Source organism: Dendropsophus ebraccatus, chromosome 14, assembly GCF_027789765.1.
Source record: "Dendropsophus ebraccatus isolate aDenEbr1 chromosome 14, aDenEbr1.pat, whole genome shotgun sequence".
NCBI lineage: Eukaryota > Metazoa > Chordata > Amphibia > Anura > Hylidae > Dendropsophus > Dendropsophus ebraccatus.
The window spans coordinates 6,066,613-6,091,820 of NC_091467.1; the positions used below are offsets into that span (position 1 = coordinate 6,066,613).

The 25,208-nt window shown below is 48.9% G+C and overlaps 1 protein-coding gene across 1 annotated transcript; it reads left to right on the forward strand.

Annotated features, from left to right (window-relative positions):
* Nucleotides 1-825: 825 nt before the first annotated feature.
* Nucleotides 826-21,808, forward strand: CSE1L (chromosome segregation 1 like). Its single transcript, XM_069952574.1, has 26 exons — nucleotides 826-995; nucleotides 6,883-6,925; nucleotides 7,988-8,083; nucleotides 8,371-8,513; nucleotides 8,646-8,747; nucleotides 8,832-8,977; nucleotides 9,047-9,137; nucleotides 9,282-9,389; nucleotides 10,793-10,885; nucleotides 11,109-11,276; nucleotides 11,352-11,481; nucleotides 11,715-11,780; nucleotides 12,086-12,288; nucleotides 12,618-12,702; nucleotides 12,889-12,950; nucleotides 13,028-13,167; nucleotides 13,390-13,493; nucleotides 15,764-15,861; nucleotides 15,939-16,089; nucleotides 16,815-17,023; nucleotides 17,957-18,054; nucleotides 18,815-18,900; nucleotides 19,339-19,420; nucleotides 19,542-19,688; nucleotides 19,809-20,040; nucleotides 21,434-21,808. The coding sequence occupies exons 3-26, from the start codon at nucleotides 7,999-8,001 to the stop codon at nucleotides 21,521-21,523; spliced, it is 2,919 nt and encodes a 972-aa protein (XP_069808675.1). The 5' UTR covers nucleotides 826-995; nucleotides 6,883-6,925; nucleotides 7,988-7,998; the 3' UTR covers nucleotides 21,524-21,808.
* Nucleotides 21,809-25,208: the final 3,400 nt, after the last annotated feature.

Below are 25,208 nucleotides of genomic sequence, written 5' to 3' on the forward strand. Positions count from 1 at the left end.
CTTTCTTGTCAAGAACAACCTTCGCAAGATCTGTTCTTAATGCGGATGTAATAAATAACCCGCCCATTGGGGATAATGCTTGCTAATTCCCCATATGTTGTGATGCCAATGGGACGTAAGGGAAGCTAAAATTATTATGTTAATTTGTTTTCCCTGAGACCCATTGGCATCACAAGACTCCCTCCCTGTGTTTTATGTTTCTTTATATTTAGACTGAGGTCTAGGGGGGGGTGGAGCCTATTTATACCTCATGGAGGGGATTAAAATTTAATTGTTATTTTTTTCATTAAATATTCCTTCGTCCCAGGGGCTCGCAGGGGCGAATTTACCCCATATGTTGTGATGCCAATGGGTCTTAGGGAAAACAAATTAACATAATAATTTTAGCATCTCACAATTTGCTAAATTTTGTTGTTTTTCCCCTCGTTTTCACCCCACAAGGACTTCTTTTTTTGTGTTGAAATCAATTCTTTTCTCAAACTACTTTTTCATTCCTGCTCTCTGGATGGGGACCTGCCCTTAGCTGAACCTCGTGAGAGCATGTATCAGCAGCAGCCCAGCCTCCGGGGTCACGTGTCCTGTATCTATGCACATGGAGGCCACTCCTCCTCCACCATCCAGCTCCACCATCCCGCGCGTTCTCCTCACCACAGACACCGCCTGACGGATGAGAGTATATCCCGCGCGCTGAACTCTGAGAGCAAGCACATGCGCAGTGAGGGAAGGTCGTGCGCGCGCACGTTGGAGGCGTGATCTTGAATATGTGAGCACTGAGAGAGAGGACGCGCTAACTGGGACATGCGCAGTGACGGGAGAGGGCGCGCGCTCAGCGGCCGCGCTAACCGGGACATGCGCAGTAAGGATGGAGGATGCGCGCGCACGGAGGAGGTGTGATCTGAGACATGCGCAGTGAGGACGGCGCGCCATTTTGCCGGAGTTTGAATGTGAGGTGGTGAGGGGCCGCGCCTGGGCCTGTGAGCGGAGCCGGGTGACAGGTGAGGAGGGCGGTGGTCTATGTGTGTGAGGGCCTCAGCCCTGAACTATCTCCGTGTATATATATACAGGTATATAGGGAGGGCGGCCTGTATCCCCTGTGCTGCAGGGGCCCCCCGAAATCCACCATGTGCCTCCCAAATTATACTGTGTATTCCATCCCCCCATTATATGGGCTCTGTCCCCTTCCCAGTATATACCATGTGCTTTATCCCCCTAGTATAGACCATGTGCTGGACCCCCCCCCCCCAGTATATACAGCCTGCTGTCCCCCCCCCCCCAGTATATACAGCCTGCTGTCTCCCCCCCCCAGTATATACAGCCTGCTCTCCCCCCCCCAGTATATACAGCCTGCTCTCCCCCCCCCCAGTATATACAGCCTGCTCTCCCCCCCCCCAGTATATACAGCCTGCTGCCCCCCCCAGTATATACAGCCTGCTCTCCCCCCCAGTATATACAACCTGCTGTCCCCCCCCAGTATATACTGCCTGCTGTCTCCCCCCCAGTATATACTGCCTGCTGTCTCCCCCCCAGTATATACAGCCTGCTGTCCCCCCCCCAGTATATACAGCCTGCTGTCTCCCCCCCAGTATATACAGCCTGCTGTCTCCCCCCCCCAGTATATACAACCTGCTGTCCCCCCCCCAGTATATACAGCCTGCTGTCTCCCCCCCAGTATATACAGCCTGCTGTCTCCCCCCCAGTATATATTGCCTGCTGTCTCCCCCCCAGTATATACAGCCTGCTGTCTCCCCCCCAGTATATACAGCCTGCTGTCTCCCCCCCCAGTATATACAGCCTGCTGTCTCCCCCCCAGTATATACAGCCTGCTGTCTCCCCCCCAGTATATACAGCCTGCTGTCTCCCCCCCCAGTATATACAGCCTGCTGTCCCCCCCCCAGTATATACAGCCTGCTGTCCCCCCCCCAGTATATACAGCCTGCTGTCCCCCCCCCCAGTATATACAGCCTGCTGTCCCCCCCCCCAGTATATACAGCCTGCTGTCCCCCCCCCAGTATATACAGCCTGCTGTCTCCCCCCCCCCAAGTATATACTGCCTGCTGTCTCCCCCCCAGTATATACTGCCTGCTGTCTCCCCCCCCAGTATATACTGCCTGCTGTCTCCCCCCCCAGTATATACTGCCTGCTGTCTCCCCCCCCAGTATATACTGCCTGCTGTCTCCCCCCCCAGTATATACTGCCTGCTGTCTTCCCCCCCCCCAGTATATACAGCCTGCTGTCTCCCCCCCCCAGTATATACCGCCTGCTGTTTCCCCCCCCCCAGTATATACCGCCTGCTGTTTCCCCCCCCCCCAGTATATACAGCCTGCTGTCTCCCTCCCCCCCAGTATATACAGCCTGCTGTCTCCCTCCCCCCCAGTATATACAGCCTGCTGTCTCCCTCCCCCCCAGTATATACAGCCTGCTGTCTCCCTCCCCCCCAGTATATATAGCCTGCTGTCCCCCTCCCCCCCCCAGTATATACAGCCTGCTGTCTCTCTCCCCCCCAGTATATACAGCCTGCTGTCTCTCTCCCCCCCAGTATATACAGCCTGCTGTCTCTCTCCCCCCCAGTATAGACAGCCTGCTGTCTCCCCCCCCCCCAGTATATATTGCCTGCTGTGTCCCCCCCCCAGTATATACAGCCTGCTGTCTCCCCCCCCCCCCAGTATATACAGCCTGCTGTCTCCCGCCCCCCAGTATATACAGCCTGCTGTCTCCCCCCCCCCAGTATATACATCCTGCTGTCTCCCCCCCCCCAGTATATACATCCTGCTGTCTCCCCTCCCCCCAGTATATACAGCCTGCTGTCTCCCCCCCCCCAGTATATACAGCCTGCTGTCTCCCCCCCCCCAGTATATACAGCCTGCTGTCTCCCCCCCCCAGTATATACATCCTGCTGTCTCCCCCCCCCCCCCAGTATATACATCCTGCTGTCTCCCCTCCCCCCAGTATATACAGCCTGCTGTCTCCCTCCCCCCCAGTATATACAGCCTGCTGTCTCCCCCCCCCAGTATATACAGCCTGCTGTCTCCCCCCCCCAGTATATACATCCTGCTGTCTCCCCCCCCCAGTATATACATCCTGCTGTCTCCCCTCCCCCCAGTATATACATCCTGCTGTCTCCCCTCCCCCAGTATATACAGCCTGCTCTCTCCCTCCCCAGTATATACAGCCTGCTGTCTCTCTCTCCCCCCAGTATATACAGCCTGCTGTCTCTCTCCCCCCCAGTATATACAGCCTGCTGTCTCCCCCCCCAGTATATACAGCCTGCTGTCTCCCCCCCCAGTATATACAGCCCGCTTCCCCCCCCCCCCAGTATATACATCCTGCTGTCTCCCCTCCCCCAGTATATACATCCTGCTGTCTCCCCCCCCCAAAGTATATACTGCCTGCTGTCTCCCCCCAGTATATACCGCCTGCTGTCCCCCCCCCAAAAAAAAAAATATACAACTCGCTGCCTCCCCCCCAGTATACACCACCAGCCGCTCACCCCTGTATATACTGCCTGCTGTCTCCACCCCCAGTATATACAGCCTGCTGTCCCCCCCCCCTGCAGTATATACCACCTGCTGCCCCCCCCCCAGTATATACCATCCGCTTTCCCCCCCCCCCCCAGTATATACCACCTGCTGTCTCCCCCCCCCCCCTGCAGTATATACCACCTGCTGCCCCCCAATATATTATATACAACTGGCCGTCCCCCCCCCATCATTATATGCAACTGGCTGTGTCCGTTCCCCCCCCCCCCCCCAATATACAACTGGCTGCCTCCCCCCCTGTAAATACCACCTGCCGCTCACCCCTGTATATACCACCTGCTGTCTACTCCTCCCCCCCCCCCCCCCAGTATATACAGCCTGCTGTCTACTCCCCCCAGTATATACAGCCGGCTGTCTACTCCCCCCCCCCCCAGTATATACAGCCTGCTGTCTTCCCCCCTCTCCCACAGTATATACAGCCTGCTGTCTTCTCCCTCCCCACAGTATATACAGCCTGCTGCCCCCCCCCCCAGTATATACCACCTGCCTTCTCCCCCCCAGTATATACCACCTTGTCTCCCCCCCCCCCCCCCCCCAAAGTATATACCACTGGCTCCCCCCACCCCCATATATTATATACAACTGGCTGTCCCCCCCATCATTATATTCAACTGGCTGCCCCCCCCCCCCCAATATACAACTGGCTGCCCCCCCCCAGTATATACCACCTGCCGCTCACCCCTGTATATACCGCCTGCTGTCAACTCCCCCCCCCCCAGTATATACAGCCTGCTGTCTCCCCCCCCCCCAAAGTATATACCACCTGCTGTCTACTCCCCCCCCCCCCCCTAGTATATACAGCCTGTCTTCCTCCCCCCCCCCCCTAGTATATACAGCCTGTCTTCCTCCCCCCCCCCCCCCCTAGTATATACAGCCTGCGTCTTCCCCCCCCCTTCCCCCGTATATACCACTGGCTGCCCCCCCCCTATTATATACAACTGCCTGTGCCCCCCCCCCCCCCCCCCCCAATCATTATATACAAATTTTTTAAGCCAAAGCCAGGAACAGACTATAAACAGGGAACAGGTCATAAAGGAGACAGAGATTTTTCCTTTTTTCAAATCCATTCCTGGCTTTGGCTTCCAAAATCTGTCAGATAATCTGTGTAAACACACCATTAGTGAAAGGTTTGTGTTAGTATTAGGGATAGTGTTAGTACAGGGCTTGGGATAGTATTAGTGTTAGTATGGGGTTTGGGTTAGTATTGGTTTTAGTAGAAGATTTAGAATAGTATGCTTGTTTGTACAGGGTTAGTATTGCTGATACTGGGGGGACACAAGAGTTTACACACTAGGAGGACTGGGGGAGGACACAAGAGCTTACACACTAGGAGGACTGGGGGAGGACACAAGAGCTTACACACTAGGAGGACTGGGGGAGGACACAAGAGCTTACACACTAGGAGGACTGGGGGAGGACACAAGAGCTTACACACTAGGAGGACCAGGGGGGATACAAGAGCTTACACACTAGGAGGACACAAGAGCTTACACACTAGGAGGACTGGGGGAGGACACAAGAGCTTACACACTAGGAGGACTGGGGGAGGACACAAGAGCTTACACACTAGGAGGACTGGGGGAGGACACAAGAGCTTACACACTAGGAGGACTGGGGGGGGACACAAGAGCTTACACACTAGGAGGACTGGGGGAGGACACAAGAGCTTACACACTAGGAGGACTGGGGGAGGACACAGGAGCTTACACACTAGGAGGATTGGGGGGGACACAAGAGCTTACACACTAGGAGGATTGGGGGGGACACAAGAGCTTACACACTAGGAGGACTGGGGGAGGACACAAGAGCTTACACACTAGGAGGACTGGGGGAGGACACAAGAGCTTACACACTAGGAGGACTGGGGGAGGACACAAGAGCTTACACACTAGGAGGACTGGGGGAGGACACAAGAGCTTACACACTAGGAGGACTGGGGGAGGACACAAGAGCTTACACACTAGGAGGACTGGGGGTAACACAAGAGCTTACACACTAGGAGGACTGGGGGAGGACACAAGAGCTTACACACTAGGAGGACTGGGGGAGGACACAAGAGCTTACACACTAGGAGGACTGGGGGAGGACACAAGAGCTTACACACTAGGAGGACTGGGGGAGGACACAAGAGCTTACACACTAGGAGGACTGGGGGAGGACACAAGAGCTTACACACTAGGAGGACTGGGGGAGGACACAAGAGCTTACACACTAGGAGGACTGGGGGAGGACACAAGAGCTTACACACTAGGAGGACTGGGGGAGGACACAAGAGCTTACACACTAGGAGGACTGGGGGAGGACACAAGAGCTTACACACTAGGAGGACTGGGGGAGGACACAAGAGCTTACACACTAGGAGGACCGGGGGGGACACAAGAGCTTACACCCTAGGAGGACTGGGGGACACAAGGGCTTACACACTAGGAGGACTGGGGGAGGACACAAGAGCTTACACACTAGGAGGACTGGGGGGGACACAAGGGCTTACGCACTAGGAGGACTGGGGGGGACACAAGGGCTTACACACTAGGAGGACTGGGGGGGGACACAAGAGCTTACAGACTAGGAGGACTGGGGGGGACACAAGGGCTTACACACTAGGAGGACTGGGGGAGGACACAAGAGCTTACACACTAGGAGGACTGGGGGAGGACACAAGAGCTTACACACTAGGAGGACTGGGGAGGACACAAGAGCTTACACACTAGGAGGACTGGGGGAGGACACAAGAGCTTACACACTAGGAGGACTGGGGGAGGACACAAGAGCTTACACACTAGGAGGACTGGGGGGGGGGACACAAGAGCTTACACACTAGGAGGACTGGGGGAGGACACAAGAGCTTACACACTAGGAGGACTGGGGGAGGACACAAGAGCTTACACACTAGGAGGACTGGGGGAGGACACAAGAGCTTACACACTAGGAGGACTGGGGGAGGACACAAGAGCTTACACACTAGGAGGACTGGGGGAGGACACAAGAGCTTAGACACTAGGAGGACTGGGGGAGGACACAAGGGCTTACACACTAGGAGGTGTACTCAGAAAGTGCCTATAAGGGCTCTATTACATGGGATGATTATCATGTCAATTGTCGTTACATTGTTCAATTTTAAGTGATAATCTCATGAGGAGTCTAGGGGTTAATGGATGATAAATATAATATAAACAGCAGACCTGCTTTATGACCTGCTGATTTACATTTTGTAAGATATAACAGGAACACTTTAAAGGAATTTTCCATGGTGTTCTGCAGTGTGTGCCTTCTAGGTGGTTGTGGGGGCATCACACTCTGGCGTCTGTAGGGGGCGTGATGCTGACTTGTTTCATTGTTCTTACAGATTTTACCAATAAAATCTCATCAGGAGCTGAACGCATCACCAGGTGAGTGAGCCCCTCTGTATCACATGGTACATGCCCCCGCTGACCCCTATGCCTGGTATGTGGCGGGCTCCTGATGATCTCACCATAGATGAGAAGGAACAATACCCCGACGACCAAAGGTGTCTTTTAAAGCGACTCTGTACCCACAGTCTGAGCCCCCCCCCCCCACACACACACACACCACTTCGGATAGATGCTTTTAATCCAAGATCTGTCCTGCGGTCCGTTTGGCAGGTGATGCAGTTATTGTCTTAAAAAACAACTTTTAAACTTACAGCCCCGTGCCCTAGGGGAGTGGCTTAGAATATCTGTGCCCTAACTTTGCACCATCCTTCCTCCCCACCCTCTTCATTAGGAATGCCACATTTTCTCCATGCTGAACATTTGCACAGGTGTCTTAACGATCCAGCCCATGTGCTGGGCTGACACAGCTCATGAATAGGAGGCAATCTGCCTAGAGCATTCATAATGATGAGGAGGGCAGGGAGGAGGGACAGAAAGGTTGTGCCAGCCTAATGCATACACAATCTAGGCCACGCCCATAGGGCACGGGGCTGCCAGTTTAAAAGTTGTTTTTAGAACAATAACTGCATCACCTGCCGAACGGACCCCAGGACAGATCTTGGATTAAAAGCAGCTATCCGTTCAAGCGGTTTAGGGAAGTCAGATTGCGGGTACAGAGTCACTTAAACCCTCCCTGTAGAGAACGTTGTCCAGAGAACATAAATGGTATTTAACCACCTTAAAGGGGTACTTTTTAGAGAATGTTTTCAGATCAATACACCACTTCCTGCAGGACACACAGCAGCTGATAAATACTGTAAGACTGGAGATTATTACATAAAAGTAATTTACAAATCTATAATTTTCTGACAATGGAAAAACACATATTTTCTCTGGAGTACTCCTTTAACCAGCTGGGGGACAGTGCCTGTGACCCCTCCTTATAGTGTGCGTCCAGTGTGTGTTCATGGCAGCACTTGGTGTTGCTAATTCCTGTTCCAGCTCATTTAGGGCTTCCGCCCGGTTTTCATGCCCTTCTCGCTACGTCTCTGCTTTTAGGTTTTGTAATCATGGAGCTGAGTGACGCCAACCTGCAGGGCCTGACAGAATACCTGAGGAAGACTCTGGACCCCGACCCTGCGGTGCGCCGGCCAGGTAACATGAGACTCATAAGGCGTGCTGCCTTATACAGTGCTACAGGGATGAGCCCCCATTATAGACGTTCTATAATGTATCTCGTTCCTGCAGCCCCCTGTAGAATGGTCACTTCTCTATACTTTGTGCTCTGTAATTTCTCAACTGCTAGGGTTCCTGTGATTTGACCTTGTGACACCACAGAAGCGGAAAGTGCCCGTTGTGAGCCTCCTCTGTTGCACTTCTAATGTGGGGTGGTCACTCTAGGAACCCATTTCACCTTCACTTTGTCCTCTTCCTCATTGTAGCTGAGAAGTATCTGGAATCTGTGGAGGCGAATCCCAACTACCCACTGCTGCTACTAACCCTGCTGGAGCGCTCGCAGGACAGCGTCATCAAGGTGTGCGCCTCCGTCACCTTCAAGAACTACATCAAGAGGAACTGGAGGATCGTAAGTTGGGGTGGTGGGGGCCATCCTCTGGTGCTTATAGGGGTGGGGGGGGGGCGACCTCTGGTGGTTACTAGGAAGGTGTCGTCGTCTTGCGGCTAGAGTGAGTTGGTTACGGTTTTCTCCTTTGTCTAGATTGAGGATGAACCAAACAAGATCTGTGAAGCCGACCGTGTGGCCATTAAAGCCAACATAGTGAACCTGATGTTGAGCAGTCCGGAGCAGATCCAGAAACAGGTGCTGTTCCTGAGTACCTTGTTCTCAGCAGTGCTTCTGCTCCTGTCTGTCAGTACCCACTAATCCTTGCGGCTTTTCTCGTAGCTGAGTGACGCCATCAGTATCATTGGACGTGAGGATTTCCCTCAGAAGTGGCCGGATCTGCTAACAGAGATGGTGAATCGATTCCAAAGTGGAGACTTCCATGTCATCAATGGCGTCCTGCACACGGCTCATTCCCTGTTCAAGAGGTATAGAAACTGTCTGTCTGCTGCTGCTGATCTTTACTTACCGCCACTGACCGCTTCTCCTTGTCACAGGTATCGCCATGAATTCAAGTCCAGCGAGCTGTGGACAGAGATCAAACTGGTGCTGGACACCTTCGCTCAGCCACTCACAAATCTCTTTCAGGTTATTACTGTATATCTCTCTAAAGTCATCACATGATTGGAGGGGCGAGCCCTATGTAGCACTATAACCATGGTATTGGGCCTCTGTGAACCCCACACACTCTCACTGAGCTATTACTGATGTCAACCATGCTTCTTCTTTCAGGCGACCATCGCTCTGTGCAATACTCATGCCAATGATGTCAGCGCCTTAAAGGTTCTCTTCTCCTCGCTGATCCTGATCGCCAAGTTGTTTTACAGCCTCAACTTTCAGGTATGGAAATGTAATTATGGGGGCTAGCAATATGGAAGGTCATCGCTCCTGGTGTAGAGGACACCAGAAGGTTTCGGTCATGTGTGGTGCCTGCATTTTTATGGTTGATGTCTTAACCCCTTAAAGGGGTTGGCCACTTTATAGTAAAATAGGTCAGTACAAAGTATTAGTAAGTGTGCTCACTGTATATACTGACAGCAGCTCTCTGTGTACCTCAGAGCTAAAATCAGACTCCTCTCCTTCAGACTGGGCTGCCCTGCTCTGTTTTGTTTCTGTCCATAAAATGGCCGACATGGAGGAGCATGTGACCATGCCCTGTCCCCTGTATCCTCCATAGACATATATTCAGGCTCAGTGGTGGACACTGGGGGGGGGCTGGTTACATGCTCCTCCATGTCAGCAGTCTTATGGACCAAAAAACCACAGAGCAGGGCAGCCCAGCCTGGTGAAGGGGAGTCTGATTTTAGCTCTGAGGGACACAAGGAGGTGCTGTCAGTATATACAGTGAGTACACTTACTAATACTGTACACTGAGCAATTTTACTATAAAGTGGCCAACCCCTTTAAAGACAGAGCCAATTTCGACTTTTGCACTTCCGCTTTTTTCCTCCTTGTGCTTAAAAGGCCATAGCAGTTGCATTTTTTCATCTAGACTTCTAGGGGGACTTCTAGTATAAGCACACTGATCTCTCATTGAAATCTATGCTGTATAGTTATACAGCATAGATCAATGAGATAGGCACTCGACTGCTTCTGGCTGCTGCAGCCGGAAGCATTCGAGTGCCGAGCCGGGATCAGCGCCATTACGGTGCAGACCCCGGCCCTAACAAGATGTGTGGATCGCTCCTCCGGGACCACTACACACCTGGGATGAGGCTGCATAAAGGATTCAGATGCAGCTGTCAACTTTGACAGCTGCATCTGAATCCTTAATTAGCAGGCACAGCGATCAGACCGTGCCTGCTAATTGCTGTGGTCCTGGGCTACATGTGGCACCCGGGACTGCGGCGGTTCAGAGCATAAATATACGGCCGCGGTCGTTAAGGGGTTAAAGGGGTTATCCAGCGCTACAAAACATGGCCACTTTTCCCCCTCTCTTGTCTTCAGTTCAGGTGTGGTTTGCAATTAAGCTCCATTTACTTCAATGCAATTGAGTTTGAAACCCCACCCAATCTGGAGACAAGAGAGGGGAAAAAGTGGCCATGTTTTTGTAGCGCTGGATAACTCCTTTAATGCTGGTTGTGAAGCATTTTCTACCAGGCTACACAGCCTGGAGTTACGGTCTCCACGTTCTAGAGTATGACCTATGGCGGCTCATGTCATGCTGGGGGATGCTGACAACCCAACGCCCTGTGTGATGGGTGAGTGGCTCCTGGTCTGATTTATTGTTCTTCTGCTTCTAGGATCTCCCTGAGTTTTTTGAAGACAACATGGAAACCTGGATGACAAACTTCCACAGCCTTCTCACCCTGGACAACAAGCTGCTCCAGACCGAGGTGAGTTTGGGGCAGAGACTGTGGCTAGTGGGACCCGGAGCCAGACATCACTCATTGTCCACATCTATATCCTGGTGGTAGTAGACATGGCTCCCATCACTATACACAGCTATATCCTAGTGGTGGTAGTAGTAGACGTGGCTGCCACTACTATACACCTCTGTGTGCCGGTATAGGCTGCCCATTTGACGCCATCTCTCACGTCTCTTCTCACTTGTGACAGGATGAGGAAGAGGCCGGATTGTTGGAGTTGTTGAAGTCTCAGATCTGTGACAACGCCGCGCTGTATGCACAGAAGTATGATGAGGAGTTCCAGGCGTACCTGCCCCGCTTTGTCACTGCTATATGGAACCTGCTGGTGACCACCGGCCAGGAAGTTAAATACGACCTGGTAAGCGTGGTCCTCTGCCCCCGGCTGTGTGGTCTGACATGTGACAGCAGCTCATTCTCTCTGTATTCTTCATAGCTGGTCAGTAATGCCATCCAGTTCCTGGCATCAGTGTGTGAGCGCCCGCACTACAAAAACCTGTTTGAGGATCCCAACACATTGACCAGTATCTGTGAGAAGGTCATCGTTCCCAACATGGAGTTCAGAGGTAAAAATGCTGCATCATCTTGTGGGGAGGCAGCGAAGGAATGACTGGGAGATGTGAGAGCAGCATAATACAGACGTGATGGGGGTTTACAGGAAAGGAGCCAATAGGGCAGTGGAGCTGATGACCCCTTATTGTCCCATTTGGGCCACCTTAGATTATCTGACCTCTCTGATGCATCTTGTGTAGTAGGGGGTCTGGGACTCGGCCATATCTCATCGTGTTCTCTGTTACAGCTGCTGATGAAGAAGCCTTTGAAGACAATTCCGAGGAATATATCCGGAGGGATCTGGAAGGATCTGGTAATGTAATCATGTATATAATTGTTTGGAGGGATCTGGCTGCGGGATCCTGGGCCCGCCAGTTGTGGTGGTGGTGGTGGGGGGGGGGGGGTTCTGGCCGCGAGGTCCTGGGCATACTACCTAGAGTTATGTGTCATCCCCCTCCCCTCAGGACATGCAGTTACTACATCTTTAGTATGGTTGGATCCTCTTCCCCCTCACCCCTCTGGCCTTCATGTACATACCAATGAGTAGAGATCCTGCCGGTAACGTTGTCGTCAGCTTCTCCTGTTTTATTCTGATTCTCTCTTCCATCTTTTTTTTAGACATTGACACCAGACGGCGAGCGGCTTGTGATCTTGTCCGTGGATTGTGCAAGTTTTTTGAGGCTCCGGTCACTAACATCTTCTCATGTTACGTAAACTCCATGCTCCAGGAATATGCCAAGAACCCGACGGTTAACTGGAAGCACAAAGACGCTGCAATCTACCTGGTGACATCACTGGCATCCAAGGCGCAGACACAGAAGGTTTGACCCTGTCTCTAGAAGTGTCACGGTACAAAGGGTGTACGATTATTTCTGTATGGTACAGGTATATATGGCATGTTAGGAGTAGTAATGGTTGGCCCGGCCACTCCTCCTGCGTAGTACAGGTGTATATGGCAGGTTTGGGGTAGGAATAATTGGCCCACTCCTCCTGTGTAGTACAGGTGTATATGGAAGGTTAGAATAGTAAATGGTTGTCCTGTTCCTTCGGTGTAGTACAGGTGTATATGGCACGTTAGGGATAGTAATGGTTGGCCGGCTACTCTTGTGATCCTGAGGGGTTGTGGGTAATCTCCTGATTTTCTTCACAGCATGGGATTACACAGGCCAATGAACTGGTCAACCTGACAGAATTCTTCATCAATCACATCCTCCCTGACCTCAAGTCTACAAACGGTGAGCAATACGGGAGGAGGGGACTTATAGATGAGGAGGAGGGGCTACCTGTAATGTGTGGGGCCCTATAGAGGAGGAGGGGCTACCTTTGGTGCAGGGTGGGCTATTATAGATGAGGAGGAGGGGATACCTGTGGTCGGGCAGTATGGTGGTGCTGTATGCCATGTTACCCTGTTTCTCTTGCAGTGAATGAATATCCGGTGCTGAAGGCTGATGGAATCAAGTACATCATGTTTTTCAGGAGTCAGGTGAGCGGCCCAGCTCTTGCAGCGGCTGGCTGCCACATGTCTGGCAGCGGCTGGCTCACGTCTCGTATGTTCTGCAGGTTCCTAAGGATCAGCTGCTGGTGGCCATCCCTCTGCTGATCGCTCACCTGCAGGCGGAGAGTGTTGTGGTTCACACGTATGCGGCTCATGCGCTGGAGCGATTGTTCACCATGAGAGGAGGAGCTGCCAACACCACCCTGTAAGTGTCAGGACCCTGCAGTGTACAACCCCCACGTTTCTAATGCCAATAACTAGATGTCATGTGGGAGATGGACGGCTGCTGGGGGTGTGTGAGGGATAGAAGGGGTCTCCTGTTACTGGTCAGACATGGGGTATTGTGTTTTGGGGGGTCTCCTGGCATCCTGTGTGTCAGGCGTCTCGCCTGTGATCACTGTATGGTGACTCTAGTCTCTCTCTCCAGTATCTCTGCAGCTGATATGCTACCATACGCAGAGCAGCTTCTGTCTAATCTCTTCAAGGCGTTGTCCCTGCCAGGCTCCTCTGAGAACGAGTACATCATGAAGGGTGAGTGACCTCTGCCTGCATCGGCCTCTACTTGGTGCCATTTTTGTTCCTTCTGTGTCCACTGATGTTTTGAAGGATCGTTCCAGGGATAAAAAAATGAAGTGTCTCCCTTCTGCCCCCTTACTCTCCCGCTCCCATCTGCCCCCACACTCTCTCGCTCCCTTCTGCCCCCTTCATAACACTATGTATTTTTTTGGCTGTTTTTGTTCCCGGCTCGTGTTATATTTAAGCTGCTCCCGTATTAGCTTGATAACAAACGCCAATATTTCTAATTGAACTGTGTTTGTGACAACGGCCTGCGCTGGTTTTGTATTTTAGATGTAACATGAACTTTTGGCTTGTCTCTTTGTTTTATCATATAAACAACCAACATTTCTTCGAAATACAGTTCCAGTGATAGTCAGAACTTTGCATAGAATCAAATATACGCTACAAAGTCCAGGCTGTATGTATAGAATCATTTATCGATAGGAGAGGAAACAATCATCGACAGGAAGTAACAAAATAATAATAAAGTCACTGAAAATATTGCTGTGTATTATGTAATGTAAAAGTGTTCCATAAAGGAAAAGAACATTTGGAACAGTCGGAGTTGCCCTCTATGGAACAAAGTCTGAGCACCATTTAAATGACTTGATATAAATAGCCATCACCTGGGGTCTAGTGGTGGGATCTCCCACCCCCCGTGATCCATGCTTCCTACCGGATCTCAGAGCTGCAATGACACTGATCCTGACCCGTGCTTGATTTACAGTGGTCTCCAGCAGCCTCTCCAATGGAGCACTGATCTCAGGGACTAATGCCATACATATGTGCTATCACTAGTAGTCACTACGGCATAAAAAAAAAAAATCCATCACATAATAAAAGTTTAAATCTCCCCTACCTTTTTCAATTTTATAAATAAAAATATATTTGCTATTGCCGCGTCCATAATTGTTTGACCTATTAAATTATCAGATCCCTCCTCTCGCACGGTAAACGGTGTAAGTGCAAAACCCTGGAAAACTACAAACTTGCTGGTCACATCAAAGCTGGAAAAATTTTGATAAAAGTAATCAGTCGCACATAGACAAAAAAAGAAAGGTACAGATCATGGTGCAAACAATGACTCCTTACACAGCCCCATAGACTTTGTAATTAAAAAAAAAAAAAAAACACACACACAGACACACAACCTTTCCCATTGCAGGGTTTTGCGTTTACGCCATTGGACCTATGGTAAGACTGACATGTTATTTATGTTCCTTAGGTCCGTACAATTACTACCAAAGACAACTTATACAACTTATTTTATTTGATGGCTGTAAAAAAAAAATTAAACCTTTGGTAATTTAAAAAAAAAAAAAAAAAAAAAGGTTTAATTTTTTTTTTACAGCCATCAAAGGGGGGCAGGCAGGAGGGAGTGGAGGCAAGCATGGCTGAGCCACCAATGTCCCCCACCTAGGAGCAGAAAATGAGAGAATTGGGGGGGCTAATGTGTGGTGAACTAAAAAAAAAAAACACACACACAGACACACAACCTTTCCCATTGCAGGGTTTTGCGTTTACGCCATTGGACCTATGGTAAGACTGACATGTTATTTATGTTCCTTAGGTCCGTACAATTACTACCAAAGACAACTTATACAACTTATTTTATTTGATGGCTGTAAAAAAAAAATTAAACCTTTTTTTTTTTTTTTTTTTAAATTACCAAAGGTTTAATTTTTTTTTTACAGCCATCAAATAAAATAAGTTGTATAAGTTGTCTTTGGTAGTAATTGTACGGACCTAAGGAACATAAATAACATGTCAGTCTTACCATAGGTCCAATGGCGTAAACGCAAAACCCTGCAATGGGAAAGGTTGTGTGTCTGTGTGTGTGTTTTTTTTTTTTAGTTCACCACACATTAGCCCCCCCAATTCTCTCATTTTCTGCTCCTAGGTGGGGGACATTGGTGGCTCAGCCATGCTTGCCTCCACTCCCTCCTGCCTGCCCCCCTTCTGTCTTACTCATTATCTGTCCCTACATGGGGGTCACTGGTGGCTCAGCCATACTTGCCCGTTGCTTTGTCTGTATTCTATCCTTAGAGGATGTTGAGTTTCTTATATAGATTGGCCATAAAGCGCCTCTTGCAGGTGTTTGGGATGGGGTTGTGACTAGAGATCCCAGCAGAGCCGGTATAATAGTTGTCACTGAAATATGACCCTGATTATTTGGGGGGGGGGGGGGGGCTGGACCATATGGTGGCGTCCTCATCACCTGTTGCTCTTCCTTCTGGTGGCAGCCATCATGAGGAGCTTCTCCCTGCTGCAGGAGGCCATCATCCCCTACATCCCATCAGTCATCCCTCAGCTGACACAGAAGCTGCTGGCGGTCAGTAAGGTGAGTGAGCACACATGGACCCCTGGTACACTGCTGTACCCCCAATACTCTGGACTCAGATCTTGTCTCCTCTCCAGAATCCCAGCAAGCCGCACTTCAACCATTACCTTTTTGAGTCCATCTGCCTGTCAATTAGAATCACCTGCAGGTCCAACCCGGCCGCCGTCACCAGCTTCGAGGAGGCGCTGTTCCTGGTTTTCACAGAGATTCTGCAGAATGATGTGCAAGGTGGGTGCCAAGGTGGGCGAGTGGCCGCTGCATGTATGAATCGGGTGATACCGGCTGCTGTCAGTAAGGAGTCCTGGGGTAGGTAGCGGAGGAGATATGTTAGAGCAATTTCGACTGAGACCTCAAAATGGATCTTCCAGGTTACTTTGTCTGTGAGCTTCAAATTGCGAACTTCCCTGGTATGGGGGAAGGGAAGTATGTCTGGCCAGAATGAGTAGACCCAGCCATACACCAGTGGTATGCAAATGCCTCCTCCATGGTGGAGTGAGTCCACTTTATTTATAGCAAAGCTTGACCAACTCTCTGAGCATGTTCCAACAAGTTGACCAATAACATTGAACATATACATAGATAGGTTAAAAGAAGACAAGGTATGGTAATGCCTAATATGGTAACCAAGAAATTGTACATAGCAATGGGTTTTAGCTCATGGCATAGTATATTTTTAGCCTAAGACATATGCTGATCCTAGTGAGAAAACTGGTGTCGTGTCTTATACCAGATGTATTAGGGAAATTATTGGTTAACCATATCTAGATGTTACATAGATAAATTACTTCATCAGATACAGAATCATTCTTCCTTTTTATAATTAGTTACATTTGACTATAGGATTGCCCTACTCTCTTCTGTCTCTGCTCCCTATCATATCTTTTCTGTCTTTGTTTCCTACCATACGAATTTTTCTGTCCCTTCTCCCTACCATATATCTTCTGTTTTGGTAGAGTTTATGCCGTACGTCTTCCAAGTGATGTCTCTTCTGCTGGAGATGCATAAGGATGACATACCCACCTCCTACATGGCGCTGTTTCCACACCTGCTTCAGCCGGTTCTGTGGGAGAGAACGGGCAACATACCCCCTTTGGTGAGACTGCTACAGGCCTATTTGGAGAGGGGAGCGCGGACCATCGCTGCCAACGCCACTGACAAAATAGTGAGTATAGTGGCCATGTGACCCCCTTACACCATTGGGGAGAGCTTGTGTACCTCACCCCAGGCTCTGAGCATGTGACTGTGTAAGCCCAGAACTTGTCAGGGAAATCAATTTGGATAGATTTCCGGACCCATAGGATTCTATTAGGCACAGACACCCTTCAGGGTGTTTCTTGCAAGGTTTTTGTGCCAGAAAATTGGGTTGGAAATTATAGAACCTGTTAACCCTATTACCTAGAACCCTATGGTATTACCCATCAGCCCCATTGCTGCAGGGTGGTATGGGTTAAAGAGTCACTGTCGTATTTTTTTTTTTTTTGCAGAAATCAATAGTCCAGGCGATTTTAAGAAACTTTGTAATTGGGTTTATTAGCCAAATCTGCCATTATCTGCATGTAAAAAGCCTTTTCCCAGGTCCCCCCCTCCTTCCTCTTTTTCATCCACTCCAAAAAATCTGAAAATTGTGACTTGTTGCATGATTCACACTCTGTCTATTCCTATAGAGAGGGGAGGGGGGAGGAGGAAGGAGGGAGTTAGCCGGCAGCAGAAAGCAGATAACAGAGGATTACAGGCAAGGAGCTGGGTGACAGCTGTAATCAGAGGTCAGGGAGGTCAGTGGTGACTGTCCCAAGAGATATCAGGTGAGGGATTTGTAGATTAACTCTTTGTTGTCCTGTTTTGGTCTTTTCTTTAGCTCTCTCCATAGGAGAACAATGAAGACGGGGGGAGAGCTTCAAACTGCTTTTTCATGATAAAAATGCATTTTTCGGATAATAAACCCAATTACAAAGTTTCTTAAAATCGCCTGGACTATTGATTTCTGCAAAAAAAAAATTCACGACAGTGACACTTTAAGTTTATACACGGCTGACGTTTGCTTATCGCACAGGGCACACTCTTGGCTGTAGCTGCATCTTCTTCTTTTGTTTTTCAGCCTGGACTTCTTGGCGTCTTCCAGAAACTCATTGCTTCTAAAGCCAATGACCACCAGGGCTTCTACCTACTAAACAGTATCATTGAGCACCTTCCTCAGTGAGTAACCGTTTGGGCATCGATGCTTGTACGCCAATGGCTGAGACTTTAAAAGAATTTTTCCGGGTTAATAATCTTAATGACCAATCCACAGTGTGTGATTATACACCGAGAATGACAGACTCCCCGCACTTTCTCCTGTATAGTGGTGACGCTGATTATTGCAGCTCCTGTTCTCCACTAGAAGCTGAGCTGTAGTCACCACCACACAGCAGAGGGTGCAGGGATTCTGGCACCATTCACTAGAAGCTGAGCTGTAGTCACCACCACACAGCAGAGGGTGCAGGGATTCTGGCACTATTCACTAGAAGCTGAGCTGTAGTCACTACCACACAGCAGAGAGTGCAGGGATTCTGGCACCATTCACTAGAAGCTGAGCTGTAGTCACCACCACACAGCAGAGGGTGCAGGGATTCTGGCACCATTCAGTAGAAGCTGAGCTGTAGTCACCACCACACAGCAGAGAGTGCAGGGATTCTGGCACCATTCACTAGAAGCTGAGCTGTAGTCACCACCACACAGCAGAGGGTGCAGGGATTCTGGCACCATTCAGTAGAAGCTGAGCTGTAGTCACCACCACACAGCAGAGTGTGCAGGGATTCTGGCACCATTCACTAGAAGCTGAGCTGTAGTCTCCACCACACAGCAGGGATTCTGGCACCATTCACTAGAAGCTGAGCTGTAGTCACCACCACACAGCAGAGAGTGCAGGGATTCTGGCACCATTCAATAGAAACTGATGACTTCTCTTTCCTTGTAGTGAGTGTGTGGAGCAGTACAAGAGACAAATCTTTATTGTGCTCTTCCAGAGGTTGCAGAACTCCAAGACCACCAAGTTTGTGAAGAGTAAGTTGTCTTCCATGTTGCCGCAGATTGTCCCGATGTCGTCTGAATGCGCTATGTTCTAGGTTTGCAAGAGGTTATTCTTGCACAGCTGTATTGCTGCCTATGACTAGGAGAGCTAACACCTACCGAGGCGAGGACACACACTCAAGCTCCTAGCATTACCTATGGCGGTCCTTTTACTACGCCATAGTTGGCATCACCTGTTATGGGATATGCAGTCATTGATGTGTATGGAGGTGTCACCTATTGCACTCCCTTTCCCACAGGTTCTTAGGTTAAGTGGCAGTCAGATTATGTCCATGTCCATGGTCATGTGACCATTAGTTTATAACATTGAGGTGCTGTTGTCCTCTTTAGATAATAGAAGTACCACTCCATCTTGACTCATTTCATGTCTGAGTGGCAGTAGGCACTGATAGCTTGCCTTCTCTCCTTCAGGTTTCTTGGTCTTCCTAAATCTTTACTGTGTCAAATATGGAGCCATTGGTTTACAAGAAATGATTGACAGCATCCAGCCCAAGTAAGTGTGGTCTCCTTATCCTGTCCACAAGATCCCCATATAGTCTCATCACTGCCTCCTGTCCATGATGAGATCCCTATAGATCAGCCATCATCGTGTGATTCTCCTTTTCCTTCTACAGAATGTTTGGAATGGTTGTAGAAAAGATCATCATCCCCGAAATCCAGAAAGTTTCAGGACCAATAGAAAAGAAGATATGTGCGGTTGGTATAACTAAGCTGCTAACTGAGTGTCCCCAAATGATGGACGCCGAATACACCAAGCTATGGTAAGGACTGAGCAGCACTGGTATGGAGTGTCAGCTCTTGTGGTCTGTCATTCCTGGTCCTTACACCTGTATACATTAGATGAGTTGCTCTTGTGTTCTTTCCCTCCACCCCCTTGTCAGGACACCACTATTGCAGGCTCTGATTGGTCTGTTTGAGCTTCCTGAAGATGACACCATCCCGGACGATGAGCACTTCATTGACATTGAGGATACCCCCGGCTACCAAACAGCCTTTTCTCAGTTGGCTTTTGCTGGGAAAAAGGAGCATGATCCTATAGGAGACATGGTCAACAACCCCAAAGTCCTCCTGGCGCAGTCTCTTCACAAACTTTGTGCATCCTGCCCTGGGCGGGTAAGTCCCATCCCCACAATCTTCTCTCCTTTTCAATCACTAATACTTATTCTCCTCCTGACACCCCAACTTCGGTCATGTACAGAATCTTATGTGCCATCAACACCCAACAACCTACAGACTCTGTACAGTCATCACTGCCTCCCTTCTTTTCGCTCTCCTATCCCAATCTGGCTGCCAAATACTATCACGACACCCTCAAAACAACCCTTGACAAAGTGGCACCCCTAACACCTCAATTAGCCAAATGCAGATGATCACAACCCTCTAACGTTATGTCTTCCCTATTCCTAAAACTAAACCTTGGTAAGACTGAGCTTCCTGTCTTCCCTCCCTCTGCTAACCGCCCTCCACCTGACATCTCCATCTCTGTCTGTGGTGCGACCATGACCCCTACACAACAAGCCCGCTGCCTTGGGGTTATGTTTGACTCTGATCTCTCCTTCACTCCTCATATTCAATCTTACACGTTCCTATCACCTGCATCTTAAAAACCTCTCTAAAATCCGTCCCTTTCTTACTGTCGAATCTGCTAAAACTCTTGTTGTAGCTCTGATTCATTACCATCTAGACTACTGCAATTCCTTACTAATCGGCCTTCCTTGCTCTAAACTCTCCTCTCTCCAGTCCATTCTCAATGCAGCAGCCATCTCCCTGTCCAGCTGCTATACCGATGCCTCCCCCCTGTGCCAGTCATTACATTGGCTCCCTATAAAACACAGGATACAATATAAACTCCTCCTGCTCACCCACAAGGCTCTCCACAGTGCTGCACCTCCATACATCTCCTCGCTCATCTCTGTCTAACGCTCTACCCGTGCCTTACACTCCTTTAACGACTTAAGCACCTCTCACTTCCGTCTCCAGGACTTGACCCGAGCTGCACCAGTTCTATGGAATACATTACCCAACACTGTCAGACTCACCTCCAATACCCAAAACTTCAAACGTGCCCTCAAAACACACCTGTTCAAACAGGCTTACCAGGTTCCCTAAATTGATTCCCCCCCCCCCCCCCCAATACATACGCCAGGCATTTAAGCACTTAGACCTGTAGCAGGCGGGCATTGGTTGGTGACTGGTTTACCTACCTTTACCTGCACTGCCTTATTGATAAAGATGGCCGGACCATGCTAAAAAGGAAGCACTTTGTCGCTCTTCCATTTCGTCTTAAACTCTTTCCTAATAGTCTGTAAGCTCATGCATGCGAGCAGGGCCCTCACTCCTCATGTATGGATAATTATATGTATTCCTCTGTAATGTCTGATTTATGTCCATGTATTTACCCCCTGAATTGTAAAATGCTGCAGAATCTGTTGGCGCTATATAAAGAAAAATTATTATTGTGTGCGGTGTGTAATGACTGGGGCTTATGCTGTGTACTGTCTTCTAGGTCCCCTCCATGATCAGCAGCAGTCTGAATGCTGAAGCTCTCCAGTTCCTCCAGGGATACCTGCAGGCAGCCAGTGTGACCCTTGTGTGAGGCCGGGGTCCTGGTGTGAAGGTTGTTGCATGGTCAGTGTATTGGACTGTAGGACGCAGCCAGTCTGCTTTGGTTAGTGCCATGGCTCCTGGCGGCAGCCCTGATGGTGAAGATTCTTGCCTCTGCCCATCTTATAGCATTTAATTTATTGTACAGTTGGATTTGACTCTGGTTGTCTCCGCAGGAAGCACTTATCACAGTGTCGTCATTTATCCGTCTCTGCCTCTTTTTCTATCTGTGTTTATTTTCCTCCTGAACTGTGAATAAATGGAAGCATTTCCTTATTGTGGTTAGTGCTGCTCGATAGATGGTGCTGCTGATCTCCTGGCCGATGGTTAGGAGGCTCTGAAGTACAGTGGCTGTGAGCCTAACACAGGATGGCTGGAGATCATCTCTGGGAGCCGCCTCCTGTGTCCTCCACAGTCCTGACCCCATGTACATCACATGTAATGGCCTATCGCTGCTGGATAGACCAGTGGGGAAAACAGGGAAGATTGAAATTGTCTTCCTAATACATTCTCGTCCTACCCTAAAGGTCTATTGCTATCTCTTTTTAACTGCTTCCCTGCCCCCCTAGGCCTGTTTGTAGTGCTGGAGTTGGTGAGGGAGCGGAGTTACATACACAGCATAGCTGAAAGGTCTGTCATCTGGTTAATTCCCTTCACCTTCAATCAGGGTTAAGCAAATCGTGTAACTAGTTTCTCAGCTATCTTCTAATTTCCAGCAGCTGCAAACAGGCCAGAGCAGTTCCATTACTTTCTGCCTTCAGCTTGTAAAATTTTGCTGGGAAACTTCTCCCAGGACTGCATCCACCTTTTCTCTTCTTACCTTAATGACTGCACCACAGGAGTTAACTTGAGAGGTTAAAAGCCCCTCACCTTCCCACTCTCGGCAGTGCTTTTCCTGTCCCTCTAGGGCAGGTACAAGATGTGGGGATCCATCATGAAGATGAGGAGAGATCCCTTCTTGATTTACTGTACCTTCCTTCCTGCAGGCTCTTTCTTCCTATGGGGCAGTTGGAGGATATTTTGGTGTCTGGGAGGAGGACATGGCCCGATGGGTTCAGGGTGCAATTTCTTTTGCAAATAACACTTGGGCTGGCATTATGCAAAAGAAGGTATGGGGGTGTGAAAGCCCCAACAATCCAAAATACACGTATGCAAACACCCCACTGATACGTTTCAAAATCTGTTATATTGACTTAAATGCAAGGGACAAACATTTAAAAACAATTAAAATCCAAAAACCTCACAGGCCATGGTATGGCCCAGTGAACCCAGACCCACCCAGCCATAACCAACTATAAATTAAATAAATATCACCAAAAATATAGCTATGAATAAGTCTGTGTGCTGAATAGTAAACAATGAATATAAAGTGCTAGTCAGTGGAACTGCACCCCATGAACCAATACCAATGCAACACAATGTATGCAGAATTGAGCAAAAGTGCAAGTGCATAAACATTTATGTGCAAGGACATAGATAATATAATACGGCGATCACATGGTGGGTCAGGTCAGGACAGAACATCCCACGTGTTCGGTCACTCAGACTCCATTTATAGACTTCATTCATAGTTGGTTATGGCCGCTACTTAAGATACTGTACAGGTTCTTTGGGCCATATCATTGTTAGTGAGGTTTTTGGTTTTAAATGTTTGCCCCTTGCATTTATGTTGGAAAAAAAACAACTGATTTTGATATGCATTATCAGTGAGGTGCAGTCCAATTTATTACAAATTTAGTACAAATTATTATACGCTCAGTCTGCATGACTGGAGCGTGGGTGCGTCTGATCTATCTGCTCCGGCTATCCTTCCTGTATCTATGAGTCTATGGTTATCAGTTCAGATGAGTCTGATTTCCATGGAGAGACAGAAGTATTTCTTTTCATATGGATCCCTTCCTTAAAAGAGTTGGCCACTTTATAGTAAAATTGTTTAGTTTATAGTATTAGTAAGTGTACTTACTGTATATACTGCCAGCAGCGTCCTGTGTACTTCAGAGCTAAAATCAGACTCTCCTCCTCCAGGCTGTGCTGCCCTGCTCTGTTGTGTCTGTGTCCATAAAATGACTGACACAGGAGCGTGTGACCATGCCCTGCTCCCAGTGTCCACCACTGAGCCTGTATATGCCTATGGAGGACATGGGTCCCATGCTCCTCCATGTCGGCCATCTTATGGACAGACACAACAGTGCAGGGCAGCACAACCTGGAGGAACCAGGGGAATCTGATTTTAGCTCTATAAGGTACACAGGAGCTGCTGTCAGTAGGTGCGGTGAATACAATTACTAATACTGTACACTTTTACTATGCAATTTTACTATAAAATGGCCAAAAAGGCTGTTGGACATACCCTTGGTATGAAGGATGTTGAAGAAGAACTTTCTGTGAAAGATTATTTGCAGGGCTAAAAATAAAAACTGTCCAGTTCATGAAACTTTTCAGTCCCTCATAATGGATGAAGGGAAGAGCCTGAAAGGAGACTGGCGGTCCAGATGATCTAAAGAAGCATCTTCCTTATAAGGAGGAAGATATAGTGAGGTGGGGAGAGGTCCCAAAGACTTATGCCCAGGTAGCTAGGACAACAAAAAAGACCACATTACCCTTTTAGTACTCCTCACAGCTAAAGGACCCTATGGACAGGAAGGCTTAAAAATCCTGGGATCTAGTCTCACTGTCCCTTAAAAATAATATTGCGGAAATCTGTGACACACACCATGCATGTTTGGATCAACCAATTGAAGGATTATTTAAACAATTAGGATCCTCATAAGAAAAATAAGACTCTTCCCCTCTTCAAGGATGGTACAGCTTACCTGGTTGACTCCTCTTCTGAAGCTGTTAGGGTGGCCGCCAGGGATGGTGCCCTTGCTAATGTCAAGCTTTGTGACTCAACTGGTTGGGGGACAACGTTCCCAAGTCAAAATTGTGCGGCATCTCGTTCAAGGGTGTGTACGTTTTTGCCTTAGCCTTGTATAAGTCTTTGGATATGAAGTCTCTCCCAGAGGGAAAGACCGCATAAAAGAAGGAACAATATAGTCTTCCTTGGTTCCAGAAAACTACAGAGGCAAGGGAAAGGGAACATTGGAGTTACCCCAAAGGAGATAAGGGGAAAAATATATTTTTTTAAAAACTAAAACCTCTCAAACAAGCCATGACAGAACTCCAATAGGGGCAGAAAAGTTTAAATTTTCTCACCGAAATTTCTTCTTTCCATGAGTCCCGAGGCAGCACACAAAGGGTTATCAGTTTCCTCTTTTCCTACTAGGACAGAAGAAAAAAACAAAACACCTGATTGAATAATCAGCAGAGACCAATCCACCACAAGCACCTCCCCTAGAGGTCCACTATAATAAAGAGAGAGAGACCACATAACACTGTGTTTGTATGCAGCAATAAGATATTTAATGGGAGGGTATATTGTGCTGCCTCGGGACTCATGGAAAGAAGAAATTTCGGTGAGAAAATTTGAACTTTCCGTTTCGTCCCATCGGCAGCACACAAAGGGATTTAAACAGCAGTGAACAATATAGGGCGGGAAGACATCACCCAGTCGCCAATTCAAGCACCCTTCTGCCGAAGGTCGCCACCTGGGAAGCTAGCACATCCACACGGTAGTGTTTCATAAAGGTGCATGGGCTTGACCACGTTGCCGCACGACATATCTTATCCAAGGATAC

Coding starts and splice junctions, on each gene's coding strand:
- CSE1L (XM_069952574.1), top strand. CDS start 7,999: ATGGAGCTGAGTGACGCCAACCTGCAGGGCCTGACAGAATACCTGAGG. Junction 11,781..12,085: donor GAGGGATCTGGAAGGATCTG/GTAATGTAATCA, acceptor TCTTTTTTTTAG/ACATTGACACCAGACGGCGA. Junction 15,862..15,938: donor AGCTGCTGGCGGTCAGTAAG/GTGAGTGAGCAC, acceptor TCTCCTCTCCAG/AATCCCAGCAAGCCGCACTT.